This window comes from Pelodiscus sinensis, unplaced genomic scaffold (assembly GCF_049634645.1).
Source record: "Pelodiscus sinensis isolate JC-2024 unplaced genomic scaffold, ASM4963464v1 ctg71, whole genome shotgun sequence".
Classification (NCBI taxonomy): Eukaryota; Metazoa; Chordata; order Testudines; family Trionychidae; genus Pelodiscus; species Pelodiscus sinensis.
In genome coordinates, this window is record NW_027465980.1 from 468,125 (window position 1) to 483,552 (window position 15,428).

Genomic DNA, 15,428 nt, shown 5'->3' on the forward strand with positions numbered 1-15,428 from the left:
GATTAACTGGTTTTAAGAGAACCTTCCACCAAAATCAGTACTTTACTACTATATGAAATCCTTTGTTATGCCTAAAATCTTTGGAGACATATTTTAACATAAACATATGATGAAATTTCATGAACATGTCCATTGCTAAGAAGATAACACAAAATAAATTAGTGTTCTCTTTTTCTAAAAGCAATTAACTTTGTTATGAACACACTAAACCGCTCTGACTGATTAATTTAAAGTAATGTCTTTTCTTAGTGAGTTAATTATGTAATAATTTTGAATGATTACTTTATGAAGGATTAAGAGTACATACATTTAAAATGTGAAATCAGCTTAGAAATACCTATGAAGAAATTGTGAAATAGAGAAGAGCTGACTCATGTATCCTGTAATATTTAATACAGTATTCAGCAGGACAGCTGACCTGCCCTTCATACAATTTTTTTGCAGATATGCCCTGAAGTTTGTCTGAGATTTAACAAAAAACCTGTGACTGACATCTTTTATTCCCAAATGTATTGTTGTTAATTAGGTACTTTCTGCATGTTCTGTCTTCCCAATCTTTCCTGCAGTGGAAAACATGCTCCATGTTGTCAGACAACGTTGTGAAGGCCAGGATTTTAACAGGGTTCAAAAAAGAGCTAGATCAATTTATGGAGGAGAAGATTCATCAATGACTGTGTAGCCAGGCTGTTAATCAGAAGCTGGGAATGGGCGACAGGGAATGGACTCCTTGATGTTTATGTGCTCTGTTCATTCTCTCTGGGAGCACTGGCATTGGACACCGTTGACAGACAGGATACTGGACTAGATGGACCTTTGGTCTGACACAGTCTGGCCATTCTTACATTCTTTAGAAAGACAATTGAAAAGCGTGTGGGGGTTTTTCAAATGGCATTTGCTACATTTGGGTTCCAGGGTTTGGTTGTAAAGGGTGAGCAGAGAGGAACGAAAGAGCGGAGGGAGACAATGGAAGAGGGGCAGGTCCTAAACACAGCCGGGGTGGAATTCAAGCAGGGCCACAGGTTGTGGAGCTTGCCTCCCCGCACCGCCCATACCATGACGGTTTGTGCTCTACACTTGTGGTCACTAGTACTGAACGACTGTAGGATAAAAAATGGCAGCTTATGAAATCACATTCCTGTTGTACAAATCCTGGGTCATTGATCACAGGAGATCCAGAAACAGTCAGTGACCAATGAGCAGGAGGTCCGACCTTGGTCACTTCTTTTTCCTTCAATATGTTCCTTTGTTTTTCAAGCATTAGCAATGGAGTCTCCTGCTCATTATCCCTCTGTGTGCAAGAGGGCCCTCAAGAGTGCTCTGATCCTTCATAGGAAACAGGAAGCCATTGATGCTGTGAGAATCAGGTTAGTATTCACACCAGTTACTGCTAGAAGGAATGTGCAAAGACAGCCAGGTGATAATGTATCTCATCAACTGGCCATTGTTTGTCTAGGAAGTGTGTCAAACTGGCAGGGAAATGAGGGACTGGTGGGGAAAGAAGACATACAAAGAATCAATTGTTGGTCACATGTTAGATCCCTTTCCCTGTGCTATTTTTTGTCTGTGGAGCTGGAACATTTCTTTATTATGATTGTTAGTTACTTGGTAGAAGTATTGAACACAAAGGTTATGATGATAAGCAGGCATCAAACTCTTGGGGTGCGTCTAGACTGGCAAGATTTTGCGTCTACACTGGCCGCTTGAATTTGTGCAAGAGCACTGACTTTGTAATGTACAAAATCAGTGCTTCTTGCGCAAATACTTTCACGCTCCTGCTCGGGAAAAAGCCCTCTTGTGCAAGAATACTTGCGCAAAAGGGCCAGTGTAGACAGGAAAGAATTGTTTTGCACAAAAAAGCCCCGATGGCTAAAATGGCGATCGGGGCTTTCTTGCGCAAAATCGTGTCTAGACTGGCCACAGGTTTTCCCACCTTCTCAAGACCTATTAGCCTTGTATGCTTATCCAACCTACATTATCAATCCTGAAGTTTCTGAACAAGTTGAAGCAGATGATAGCAGTGATCATTCTGATGGCACAACCATGACCAAGGCAGATGTGGTTCTCAGATCTGCTTTGGATCTCTCTGCTCTTTATTTTCTTCTGACAGCAAACCTTCTGACCCAGGAATCAGTAACCATAGCCCACCTCTGTCTTTTGTTTTTGCGCCTCAAGGCCTACTTGATGGCTTTTGGACATAGAACAGAATTGTTCTCTTGAGGTTCAGATAGTGCTGCTAAATATCAGGAAACTCTCTATGAGGAAAACTTGCCATGCAGAAGTGGAAGCATTTTCAAGACTAGTGTGATCATCAGTCCAAATCGCCTTCTGACTTTCTCCCCTGGAATGTATTTGAGTATCTGCTCAATGTAGAGACCCTGGGCTTGTTGCTGGGCTCTCTGGAGATTCTTTTTCCTTGCTCCCTTCATAGCTTTTTATTCAGCTGTCAAAGAGTGTTCAGTTTTCACTCACCCTACCACTGTTAGATTCATTAAGGGGTTTCTAAACTTTTTCCCCTTTAAGAGAGCCCATTCTACTCTGGGACCTTGATTTGGTTCTCATTGCCTTAGGAAGACTCCTATGTAAAGTCTTGGGGTAATCCTGTCTTTCAAGGTCTTCTTCCTTATAGCCATCACCATAGCCAAAAGGGTAGGGGAACTAGGGTGCTTATGACTGGCCCCACCCAGACATGATATCCTACTAGGAAAAGGTGATTTTATGCTCCCACCCTTGTTTCCTCTCCAAGATCTCATCAGACTTTTCACCTCAGTCAAGTCATTCAGTGTTTTACCCCAAACCTCATTGTCTGAGAGAGGAGGCCAATTTTCATACTCTGGCTGTAAGAAGTATTTTTCCCTGCTATCTTGATAGGCCAAAGCCCTCGTGAATTGCTGTTAAAACTCGGCCAATTGTTCTATGCCTGGTTGCTTTGCCAAAGATTCATATTCCATACGATGCTGAACAATTTTCCTCTTTTTTGATTCCCAGCAAATGTCTGCACAGCTTGATTCACCTTTCTCTGCCCACTGGAGTGATAGACACAGATGCTTGTGTACTGGAGGAGGTGTGGGGCTACTTTGAAGATGCTCTGAGCATTGTAGGAACCACAGTAAGTTGAGCACAAAAAGAAAAGGCTGGAAATGCTCCTACACAAGCTCACAAAGTCCTCACCAGAATGTGAGCAATCAGCAAGACGTAAAATATTTAAGCTCTCACATGCAGGGAGGGAAGGGGACATAGAGAGCTCTGGCCTGGCCTGAGTTTCATAGCTGAGGTCTGCAGTCACCGCACATGCCCTATTCCCAGACCGAGCTCATAAGTGTCATATAGGTGGAGTGTGAGATGTGCTGGGTTCTGTGCTGCTTCCAGCTTTGCCTTTGGGACAGGGAATTTATTTATAAGCAGGATCGAGGGATTAAGATACCAAAAGGCTTGTCATTAAATTAAGGATCCTTAGGTCGGTAGTTCTCAGCATGTGGGCCATAGACCATTAGTGGTCCATGGCCGTCCTACAGGTGGTCTGTGGCTCGAGCTCAGCCCTGCCCCCCTTTCCTCCCACGCAGCGGGGAGCTTGCACTACCATGCCACCTCTACCCCCCTCTGGTGTAATGACAGCACACGGAGCTGCTGGCTCTGCCTCTCTCCACCAGCCAGGTCTGGCAGGGAAGGTCAGTGTTTTCTTCACCACTCCACCCCTTGTGCCCTCCAAGTAGGAAGCCGGAGCTAGTGCACCAGTGTTGCGGCTGCACACCAGAACCGCTAGTCTGGAGTGGCAGTGCAGGCTCCCCGCTGTGTGCGGGAGGGGGGCTGAGCTTCTCCCTCCCCACCCCACTGTGGGAATGGCAATGCAGGGACGTTCTGTCCAGAGGCTTTCCCCACTACTCCCATTGGCCGGCCAATGGGAGCAGTAGGAGGTGGTGCTTAGGAGCGATGGGGGTGTGAAGCCAGATAAGTGCCCCCCTCGTGCCCAGGTCCCCTGCACTCTAATCCCCCTCACTCACCTCTCCTCCACCCCCGCCAAGACCCTGCACCCCCAGCTTTCACCCACATCCTCCCTCCTGGCCACTCTTCACCCTCCTTTGCTCCTGCATCCTCCCCTCTAGCCAGACACCTACCTCCACCCTGCTCCTGCATCCACTGTTGCTCCTACACCCTCCCTCGGGTGTTCGAGCCCACACTGGGACCCAAGCTCAGATGATGACAACCTGGTTGAGGTGGACTGGCCTCCCACGCCAGACACATTTGAGACTGCATGGGAATTCCCGCACTGACCTGCCGGTACTCAGGCCTCACCAGAGGGCACCGCCAACTTCGGGGCCATCACCAGTGCACAGAACCCCAGCACTGTCAGTGGTCATGCCCTTGGAGCACCCAATGCTGCCTCCTCTGCCCCAGAGCAGGGCAAGCCAGAGTCAATAGCCACGTTGGCCTTGGATTATTCCACTGACTCTGAGGCCGAGTCCGTTTTCTCCAGGGATGGTGCATCTCAATCATGCACCACTCCTATTCATGGCACGGTACCCAGCACCGCAGAGTTCCAGCTCAACCTCCTCAGCCATCATGGCCACCTCAGTGGCAGCAGTGCAGTGGCCTTTCTGGGCCCCCTGGGTTTACCACCAGGCCCAGGTCCCTACCAACCGGCTTCCACCTACTCAGGTCCTAGGGCACTGCTCTCGGCGACCCCCCACTATCCCACTCCCCTCATATGCCCATTCTCAAGCCCCCCGTAAGCCATCTCCCAGACCTTCCAGAGATGGGGAATGGAACCAGCCCAGGTCATGGGCCTGTAGTACGCAGTTGCCTTCTAAAACCTGGATCAACACCACCAGCAGGAGGAGCAGGTGCTGAAGGATTCTTCGTCCTCTTTCCCTGATGAGGCACTTGGGGGGCTTCATTCTGTCCATGCCCTCGATGGACTCAAGGGCCCACCGGGATCTCCCGAAGCTCCTTGCACAGAGCTTAGGAGTCCGGGCTGAGCACGTGTCAAAGGACTCGGACCCTACAGTGGATACCCTAAATGTGGATGTCCTGACCAGAGTGGTGCTTGCCCTCAACAAAACGGTGATCCAGATCACCAAAACACTGGCAAATTCCGGCATCCATCCCACCATCTGGTCAGTGGGTGGAGCAGAGATATTACGTCCCTCAGGTGGGCCATGGACATCTCTTCTCCCACCCCCTGCCAGGGTCCCTTGTTGTTCAGGTGGCAAATCACAGGGAATGGCAAGGACAGCTGGGCCTGACACCTAAAACAGAGAGGCAAAGGAAAAGGACCCTTTGGCTTGTGTCTCTGGCAGGTTGCCGCTCAGGATTGCCACCAGCAGGTGCTCCTGAGCCCCTATGCCTGGTGCCATGGACAGACTCAGAGACCTTGTGCCCCAAGATTTATGGCAGCCATTTAAGGCCCTGTCAGAGGAGGGCAGGTTTGTGTCTTGAGTGCGCGGTCCTGCAGGCAGCCCTCGACTCAGCGGAGCTGGTTGTGCACTATGGCTACAGGACTGGTCCTACGCCTTTGTTCCTGGCTCTAGATCGCCAGTGTTCCCCTTGAACTCCTGACTACCACCCAAGACCTTCTCTTTGAAGGGGTGGGCTTGTTTTCAGAGTGCCCCAAGGTTCGGTTCTAGGACCGGTTTTGTTCAATATCTTTATTAATGACCTGGATGAGGGGATAGCTTGCACCCTCAGCAAGTTTGCAGATGACACTAAGCTGGGGGGAGAGGTAGATACGCTTAAGGGCAGAGATAGGATCCAGAGTGACTTAGACAAATTGGAGGATTGGGCCACTAGAAATCTCATGAGATTCAACAAAGACAAGTGCAGAGTCCTGCACTTGGGACGGAAGAATCCCAAGCATAGTTACAGGCTGGGGACCAACCAGTTAAGTTGTAGTTCTGCAGAAAAGGACCTGGGGGTTACAGTGGATGAGAAGCTAGAGATGAGTCAACAGTGTGCCCTTGTAGCCAAGAAGGCTAATGGCATATTAGGATGCATTAAGAGGAGCATTGCCAGCAGATCCAGAGATGTCATTATTCCCCTTTATTCGGCTTTGGTGAGGCCACATCTGAAGTACTGTGTCCAGTTCTGGGCCCCCCACTACAAAAAGGATGCGGACGCATTGGAGAGGGTCCAGCGGAGGGCAACCAAAATGATTAGGGGGCTGGAGCATATGACCTACGAGGAGAGGCTGAGGGACTTGGGTCTGTTTAGTCTGCAGAAGCGAAGAGTGAGGGGGGATTTGATAGCAGCCTTCAACTTCCTGAAGGGAGGTTCCAAAGAGGATGGAGAGAGGCTGTTCTCAGTAGTGACAGATGGCAGAACAAGGAGCAATGGTCTCAAGTTGTGGTGGGAGAGGTCCAGATTGGATATTAGGAAAAACTATTTTACTAGAAGGGTAGTGAAGCATTGGAATGGGTTACCTAGGGAAGTAGTGGAGTCTCCATCCCAAGAGGTATTTAAGTCTCGGCTTGACAAAGCCCTGGCCGGGTTGATTTAGATGGGATTGGTCCTGCCTAGAGCGGGGGGCTGGACTTGACGACCTTCTGGGGTCTCTTCCAGTTCTATGATTCTATAAGGGGATGGTTGGAGGAAATAACATGATCTTGGTAACTAATTGACCATTCATTATCAGTTGGAAATAGGTCAATGGAGGGATGATAGGAGTTGCTATAGGGAACTTTCTGGGTGTCTGGCTGGTGAGTCTCGCCCACATGCTCAGGGTTTAGCTGATCGCCATATTTGGGGTCGGGAAGGAATTTTCCTCCAGGGTAGATTGGCAGAGGCCCTGGAGGTTTTTCGCCTTCCTCTGTAGCATTGGGCACAGATTACAGCTGAAGGACTCTCTGCATGTTGGGTCCTTCAAAGTATTGGAAGGCTTCAATATCTTTGATATAGGTGAGAGGATTATTCTAAGAGGGGTGGTTGAGATTCTGTGGCCTGCACTGTGCAGGGGGTCAGACTAGATGATCATAATGGTCCCTTCTGACCTTAAAGTCTATGAATCTATGAACCAGCTGCATGGTCTGAAGGACTCAAGAGCCCCTGCCTAGTTCCTTGGGATCCATACCCCTGCCTCACAGAGGCATTCTTTTAACCCCAAGGGCCTGTCATGCCCTCCCCAGCAAGAGCCCAGACTTGAGTTCACTAGGCGTAGGGGTAGGAATTTGGGAATCAGGAATGGCAGACATTGCTCTTGTTCCTCCTCCGACGAGGGGGTGGGACCCTTTGCCAAATCCCAGGGGCCACATCAGATATTTTAAATGTATGAGTCATCATTTTGGTCCTCCCCTTCCTGGACTGTTTAGCTGTTTTTCCACTGTGCTTGGTCGACCGTAACAACAGATTGTTGGGTCCTGGACATGGTACAAAATGGATATTCTATCCCATTCCTCTCCCAGCCTCCTTTCCACCCCTCTTTAGGGACCCCTCTCATGAGCATCTCTGCAGCCTCTCAGTCTAGGAGCAGTGGAAGTGGTTTCTATGGCGTTCAGGGGTAAGGGGCTTTACTCATGTTATTTCTTGTTTCCCAAAGCCAAGGGTGGCTTTCACCCCATTCTGGACCTCGGATTTCAATGCTGTCAGCTCCAAGACAAGGTTCAAAATGGTCTTTATCATCCCTTCCCTCAATCTGAGAGACTGCTATGCTGCCTTTGAGCTAAAAGATGCTTGTTTCCTTATATCCATCACAGACATTTCCTCCATTTCACGGTGGCCCAGGACCACTATCAGTTCACTGCACTCCCTTTTGGCCTTTCTACGACTCCCAGCATTTTCACCAAATGCATGGCATTGGTAGCTGCTTTCCTCCAGAAGTGTAGAGTTCAGGTCTACCAATACCTGGATAATTGGCTGGTTCTGGGGCCCTCTCCTGCTCAGTTGGTGAAGCATAGATCCCTGATTCAGGAGTCTTTTTCGATCTGGATCTCCTTCTGAACAAGGCCAAGTCCACCCTGGTCCCTATTCAGACACTAGAGTTTGTGAGTGCCCTGCTGGACTCCACAGTAGCTACGGCCTCTCTGGCCAGGACCCGGTTTCTAGCCATCAAGGAATCCATCCTGCGCCTATGAGCCTCCCTCATGACCACAGCCAGAAACTGTATGAGGCTCCTTGGCAATGTATATGGCAACCCCGCCTCAAAGGGTTCTGCTTGGGCGTCACCTATATGGAATGAACATGAGCAATCACTGGAAGGAGAAAAAATGGTTACTTGCCTCGCATAGCTGCTGTTCTTTGAGTCGTGTGGCTCAAGTCCATTCCAAATCCCACCCACCTCCCCTTCATCGGAGAACTCTGGCAAGAAGGAACTGGGGGGTAGAGTAGGGGTATATATGTGCCAATATAAGGGTGCCATTCCAGAGGGCTCCCTTGCTGGCCCAACCGGTACCACTGGGGAAAACAAATCTGCGATGAGCTGTGCACACCTACGTGGAACGGACATGGGCAATACAGCTCAAAGACCAACAGTTACGAGAGCTAAGTAACCATTTTGTCCTCACCCATGGTGGCAGTAAGCGGTTCAGAAGTGGTCTAGATGAGTGTGAACTATGGAACGACTATTAGGAATTCTGGTCTTTGCATGGCCATGGTGAAAAACTCCCTTTTGGGTCTCTGTTTTAATAGTAAACTCCAATGCACTGTAGCCCAGGCACCTTTAGGAGTGAAAAGCCTAATTTTTGCATTGCTGTTTTGCCTTGCTGGCTACTTTAGGGTGATTACCCAGAGGTGGAGACCCTGTGGCTGATGACCAGAGCCTGGAATACAGGAATATTTCAGTACACTGTTGGTAAATACAAGGAGGCTGAGCACTGGTGTGGGCTGGGGATGCGCTTTCTGAATCACCTCGGGTCCCTGAAGAGCAGCTATGAAAGCCAGGTGAGTGTGAGCAGAAGGCAGACAGGTGAAAACGGCAGGGGGGGAGGGGCAGGGAAGCATCGACAGAGCCACTTCAAAGAACAATGGACAAGGCAGAAGAAGTCACCAGATCAGGGTTCTTAAACTGGGTCAGGACCCTAAGGTGGGCTGCAACCTTGGGGCCCAGCAAGTCTCAAGTTCAAGCCTCAGCCCCACTGCCCATGGCTAAGGTTACATGCCCCAGCCAGGGCAGAAGCGCTTGGATGCCAGTTTTGGACCCCTAGCCTCAGGTGGTGGGTTTCAGACAGATATGGTCATTGGTTCCCCTCCTGGAGCTCTGGAGTCATTTTTGTCAGAAGAAGTTCATGGTGCAATGGAGTTTGAGTTCTGCTGCATTAGATGCTTAAGCAGGACGAGCTATTGGGGGTCAGACCTACAGAAAACAGTATAGCTTGTCTTAGCCCTTAGCTTTCCTTAGCCAGCTAAGCCTCTTTCTGCTGCTGCTATGTTTGCATCCAGATGCCCTTAGAGCTGCCTGTCCCAACTGCAGCAATTTATAGACTGGCTGATGTATGCAGTCATCATGCACTGGTCTTACACACAGCCAAGCCTCCAGTGTCTCCTGATTAACTCTGAGTGGGTCAGGAGTTTTTATACTGATGTAATTGTATCAGTTTTGGAAAGAGATATAGTTAAATTGATGTGTGCCAGCAGCTGAAAAGTATGCTGCTCCAAGCACCTGTCCACTGGTGTGAATGCAAGCACATTGCGGGAGGTGGGCTGCACTTTTAAACAAGTGTAGTTAAATTGGTTTTTAAAAACCATGGCTGTGTCTAGACCGGCCAGTTTTTCCGGAAAATCAACCCCTTTTCCGGAAAAACTTGCCAGCTGTCTACACTGGCCACTTGAATTTCCGCAAAAGCACTGACTTCCTACTGAGGAAGTGGGTCTGGCCCACGAAAGCTCATCATCTAATAAATCATCTTGTTAGTCCTGTATTTTGTTTTGACTTCCTACTGTAAGAAATCAGTGCTTTTTGCGGAAATACGATGCTGCTCCCGTTCGGGCAAAAGTCCCTTTTGCGCAAAACTTTTGCGCAAAAGGGCCAGTGTATACAGCTGAGATTTGTTTTCCGCAAAAAAGCCCCGATCGCGAAAATGGCGATTGGGGCTTTTTTGCGGAAAAGCGCGTCTAGATTGGCACGGACGCTTTTCCACAAAAAGTGCTTTTGCAGAAAAGTGTCCGTGCCAATCTAGACGCTCTGTTCTGAAAATGCTTTTAACGGAAAACTTTTCCATTAAAAGCATTTCTGGAAAATCATGCCAGTCTAGACGTAGCCCATGTGTGAAGCAGTGTGTAGGAACAACTCTCTATTCGAATGGGAGAGGTTTGTTTTTCTTTATCCACTCAGAGGACTGATGGTGGTTATATTCCCCAGATGATTGGTCTTTATGGTGAGGTGCTGGATAAGTTGGACAGAGCAAAGGGATTCCTTCCAAATGAAGAATAACACTGACTGCAGCAAGCCAGGGTGATGGGACTTTGGAAGCATTTGGCTGGATAGAAGAGGCTACTAGTTCTGCAGTGAGTGCTAGAACCAGCACCCAGGTCTCGCTGCTGATGGCCATTGTAAAGCTATTTACTTTTCAGGAAGTTTTTATTAGAGAGATGTGAACTTTTTTTTCAGGGACTATTAGAGTGCTATTTAATGGGAGGAAGCTGATTCATAATCTTATGAGATAGGGCTGCGGTTGCACAGACAGTTGTTTAAATGTTTGATTTTATAGAAAGCAGCAATGTGAACAATAAAAGGGTTCCAGCCTCCTGTGTATCTTGTGGCTGCCACTGTTGTCTTCCTCTGTTAGGTTTTCAATCCATTTCAGTATGGGCAGCCATTTAGAACTGCTGACCAGGACTGCAACTGTCACTTTGTTATCACAGTGATAGAGATGTAGCCGTGTTAGTCTGGTGTAGCTGAAACAAAATATAGGACTATGTAGCACTTTAAAGACTAACAAGATGGTTTATTAGATGATGAGCTTTCGTGGGCCAGACCCACTTCCTCAGATCAAATAATGGAAGAAAATAGTCACAACCATATATACCAAAGGATACAATTTAAAAAAAAAATGCACACACATGAAAAGGACAAATCACATTACAGAACAGAAGGGGGATGTAGGGGGGGGGGGAAGGAAGGTGAATGCCAGTGAGTTAATGATATTAGAGGTGGGGAAGGGGAGATGTCTGAGTTAATAGTATTAGAGGTGATAATTGGGGAAGCTATCTTTGTAATGGGTAAGATAATTGGAGTCTTTGTTAATTCCCCTGCAGAGAGTGTCGAATTTTAGCATGAATGCCAGTTCAGAGAATTCCCTTTCAAGTGCAGATTTGAATGTCTTCTGAAGTAGGTGAAGCAAAATGCAGGCCAATGTAGCACTTTAAAGACTAACAAGATGGTTTATTAGATGATGAGCTTTCGTGGGCCAGACCCACTTCCTCAGATCAAATAGTGGAAGAAAGTAGTCACAACCATATATACCAAAGGATACAATTAAAAAAATGAACAAATATGAAAAGGACAAATCACATTGCAGAACAGGAGGGGGATGCGGGGGGGGGGGGGGGGGGGGGAGGAAGGAAGGTAAGTGTCTGTGAATTGATGATATTAGAGGTGGGGAGAGTGGGATGTTTGTGAGTTAATGGTATTAGAGGTGATAATTGGGGAAACTATCCCCAATTATCACCTCTAATACCATTAACTCACAAACATCCCACTCTCCCCACTTCTAATATCATCAATTCACAGACACTTACCTTCCTTCCTTCCCTCCCTCCCCCCCCTGCATCCCCTCCTGTTCTGCAATGTGATTTGTCCTTTTCATATTTGTTCATTTTTTTTAATTGTATCCTTTGGTATATATGGTTGTGACTACTTTCTTCCACTATTTGATCTGAGGAAGTGGGTCTGGCCCACGAAAGCTCATCATTTAATAAACCATCTTGTTAGTCTTTAAAGTGCTACATTGGCCTGCATTTTGCTTCAGCTACCCCAGACTAACACGGCTACATTTCTATCACTATTCTGAAGTAGGATGCAGGTTAGCAGGTCATTCAGACAGTGTCCTTTCTGGTTGAAATGACAAGCAACTGTTTTTTCTTTGTGATCCTGTCTAATGTCTGTTTTGTGGGCATTGATTCTTTGGCGAAGAAAGAATCGACACTCTCCACAGGGGAATTAACAAAGACTCCAATTATCTCACCCATTACAAAGATAGCTTCCCCAATTATCACCTCTAATACTATTAACTCACAGACATTTCCCCTTCCCCACCTCTAATATCATTAACTCACTGGCATTCACCTTCCTTCCCCCCCCCCCACACATCTCCCTTCTGTTCTGTAATGTGATTTGTCCTTTTCATGTGTGTTCATTTTTTTTAAATTGTATCCTTTGGTATATATGGTTGTGACTATTTTCTTCCATTATTTGATCTGAGGAAGTGGGTCTGGCCCACGAAAGCTCATCATCTAATAAACCATCTTGTTAGTTTTTAAAGTGCTACATAGTCCTGTATTTTGTTATCACAAAGAGAGTGGCTCCTTGCACCTCCTGTCACACACAAAATGCTAAAGCTTTGTCTAGCACTGCAGGTTATGAGCTGCTAAATGGAACTTCCTGCATTAGTCAGTGCTCACTCTGAACCTCCCCAACAGCAACACGTGCGGTGGGAGACTGTCCACAGCTGAAGGGATTGGGTGAGCAGACTCCACCCCACCAGCTAACATTTAACCTTACTTCTACATCACGTCCGTGTTAGCTTAGTAAAACTGCTTTTCTGAAACAAGGGCTGCATAGCATAAACAGAATGTTTGAGTAGGTCACAGAACTTAAAACCTTGGTTACATGCTCACTTAAACAGCTCCAGCTGTGATTACCTTCTAAGACACAAATGAGATACCCGAAAAGGCAACACACAAAAACCTGCTGGGGAACACTTTTATCTGCTTGGACATTCATTAATGGATCTCCAAGTAGCTGTTTTGTTTCAGACCAATTGCACAAGCCAAATACACAGAGAAGGGTTGGAACTTAACTTCATTCACAAGTTTAATTCTTCTTCAAATGGTATGACTTGGGATAGCAGCTGGCTTGCACATTATCAACCTATGCAAATGAAGTACAGATTAGCATATTGCTGTGCTTTGTTTGCATACTTAAGTAGGAGCCATTTTTGCACAAAAAGGCGCTGTCTACACAGCAACTTTTTTGCGCAACCCTCCTCCGCTGGTGCAAGAGCCGTTCTTCCTGAAAAAATGAGGACGAACGGCTCTTGCACAAGAGGGGGGTTTTGCACTAAAAGGTGCTGTGTAGACAGCACCTTTTTGTGCAAAAACAACTCCTAATTAATTATGCAACTGAAGCACAGCAGTATGCTAATCTGCACTTCATTTGCATAGGCTTTTGGGGAAGAGGGAAGCTGTGTAGATGTAGCTGTCAATCATTCCATCTTTATTGACAGCATCAGCTTTGCAGCTGTTTGGAAGGAAAGTTGAGACTCAGTATTAAGAGTGCAACACTGGCCACTGATATAATGTAGCTGGTGCTAAACTAGTACACCATTGGCTGTCCAAGGCCAGCTAACACTGCACTACCTCATAGAGGAGTTGCTCAGGGTCAGAGGTGTTCTTGAACATAAATGAGGGCTGCAGCATTACACTGTACAATAAAATATTATTTCTATAGACCGTGGTGCTGTTCCCACTTACTTAAGCATTACTCTTCCTTCACACAGACACACCCCAAATTCAATCAAAATGTAAAAGAAAGTTAAGTTTGGATTGTTTGCCTTCTGGTTTTTGAGGCTTCGGGTTCATAGTTTCATGCTTTTCTCTACAATGTGGGCAGAACCAGGTATTCATATGGCTTCAGGGGTTGCTTTTATTTAAAATAAAAGGGTAAGTGCCAAGCCCTGCCGGAGCTATAGAGCATGTGACCCTTAAAGGCTCAACAACCAGAGGGCAAATTTAAAATCCAACACACTTAAAAATCATGGCACTAAGTAAAGCTAGTGGTTTGGGGGGGCCTGATTAAATGGCCAGACTACAGGTGATGGCCCATCTCCACCCATCAGCTGGAAGCCAATCTTTATCTATGCATTCTCTTGAGATGTCCTGCAGCTGGTAACTGGCTCGTTTCCACAAGCAGCTGCCATTTGCCGCAGTCACAGCCATTGACATTCCGTACATTAAACTAGATGGCTCATGCCAGCACTGATGCAGCCGCTGCCTCTCAAATTGCCACACAATCTTGTCCTCTTAGGCCACTGCTGCCATTTGTTTTGGCAACCAAGAGGCTTTGATGTGGTGCTAATTAGGCAGCATTGTATTGCGCTAGTAGGTGCGGTAAGAATTACTTACCCTAGGATAACAGTAAGTCTGTGATATGGTATGGACAGTGTGGCACCCCCCACGTCTATGTGAGGCATTTCTGAATAGTAGGAGGAGTTGGGGGGAGAGGGCTGTTTTTGTGCTCAGTGCTACTTCATGCTTATAAAGGTGGTATGGGGCATGGCTCAGCCTTTGTGGTATGCTCCCTATAAGCACCTGGCCTAGGCCTGGAAAGCTAGTGATCCAGTTAGCCAAACAAATTTGGTGATGACTCCTGGTCATGTGCCATCTGAGGCACCGTGTGGCGCCCATTACTGTTGACTGGCAAATATTCCTCCCTGAATGGTGGGAATGGCCTGCTAGCCCTATTAGCCAAACAGTTGCAGTAAGTGCCTGTCCAGATGGGCATTTAGCCAGGTCAAGGGCATAATGTTCACCAGAAATTCATTGCGGTACACCCAGCTGCAGCCTTACTGACCTGAGGTGATAGAGACAACTGGCCTTCTAGCAAGCAGCTTGATGTTTGGTGGACAGGATCACTGGTCAGCTAATAGCAGCTAGAAGTGTACTGTGTGATCAAGTTGGAGATGCTCTGTAAAGCAATCGCATGACTGGAAATGGCTACAAAGAAAGCAGCAAGAAAGACTGGGTTAAATTAAGATGTAATAGCCAAGCCCTGGCAACATCCCGAGTCTGCTGCCTCTCATCAGGGAGGCTAACAAGTTGAGACCAGTTCAGGTGAAAGTCAGACCACCTCAGGGATGACCTTGGTTAGGCCCTTCCCCCTACCTTGTTCCCATGGAGAGACCTAACCTCTCTCACCTGTGGGCAAACGGTAAAGCATTTCAATGCCATTAGACGAGCAATGGTCTTTGTGCTTGTACCAGTGTGTGGCTAACAAATATTGCTGTGAGGTTGACCATGAGCATGTTAAATACCAATCCATACTGCTTCACTAGCCACATACAGTCAAGGATCGGCAGTGTAGATGCCTGTAATAAATACATCTTCATTTAATCTTCCTCGCAGAAGAATTTCCTGCTTTGGACAAGAATTTTATGAATATGTCTGTTAGCAGGGGTCAGTCAGCCAACATCAAAACAGTTTGACTGCATGCCTGGGCGAGGGATGGGAATGAATAGTCAACTATCGGATAAGCAAATGCCTATCGGATAGTCAACTAGTCATCCTCC

General features: G+C 47.1%; 1 protein-coding gene across 7 annotated transcripts in view; it reads left to right on the forward strand.

Annotated features, from left to right (window-relative positions):
- Positions 1–10,675, forward strand: part of TEX11 (testis expressed 11) — a 211,306-nt gene extending 200,631 nt beyond the window's left edge. For all 7 annotated transcript variants that reach the window (XM_075917646.1, XM_075917649.1, XM_075917648.1 and 4 more), the window contains 4 exons: positions 1,256–1,364; positions 2,986–3,106; positions 8,701–8,865; positions 10,283–10,675. In XM_075917646.1, the coding sequence (XP_075773761.1) occupies positions 1,256–1,364; positions 2,986–3,106; positions 8,701–8,865; positions 10,283–10,354 (467 nt within the window). In that variant the 3' untranslated portion in view covers positions 10,355–10,675. The remainder of the gene's footprint in view (positions 1–1,255; positions 1,365–2,985; positions 3,107–8,700; positions 8,866–10,282) is intronic.
- The last annotated feature ends 4,753 nt before the right edge of the window (positions 10,676–15,428 follow it).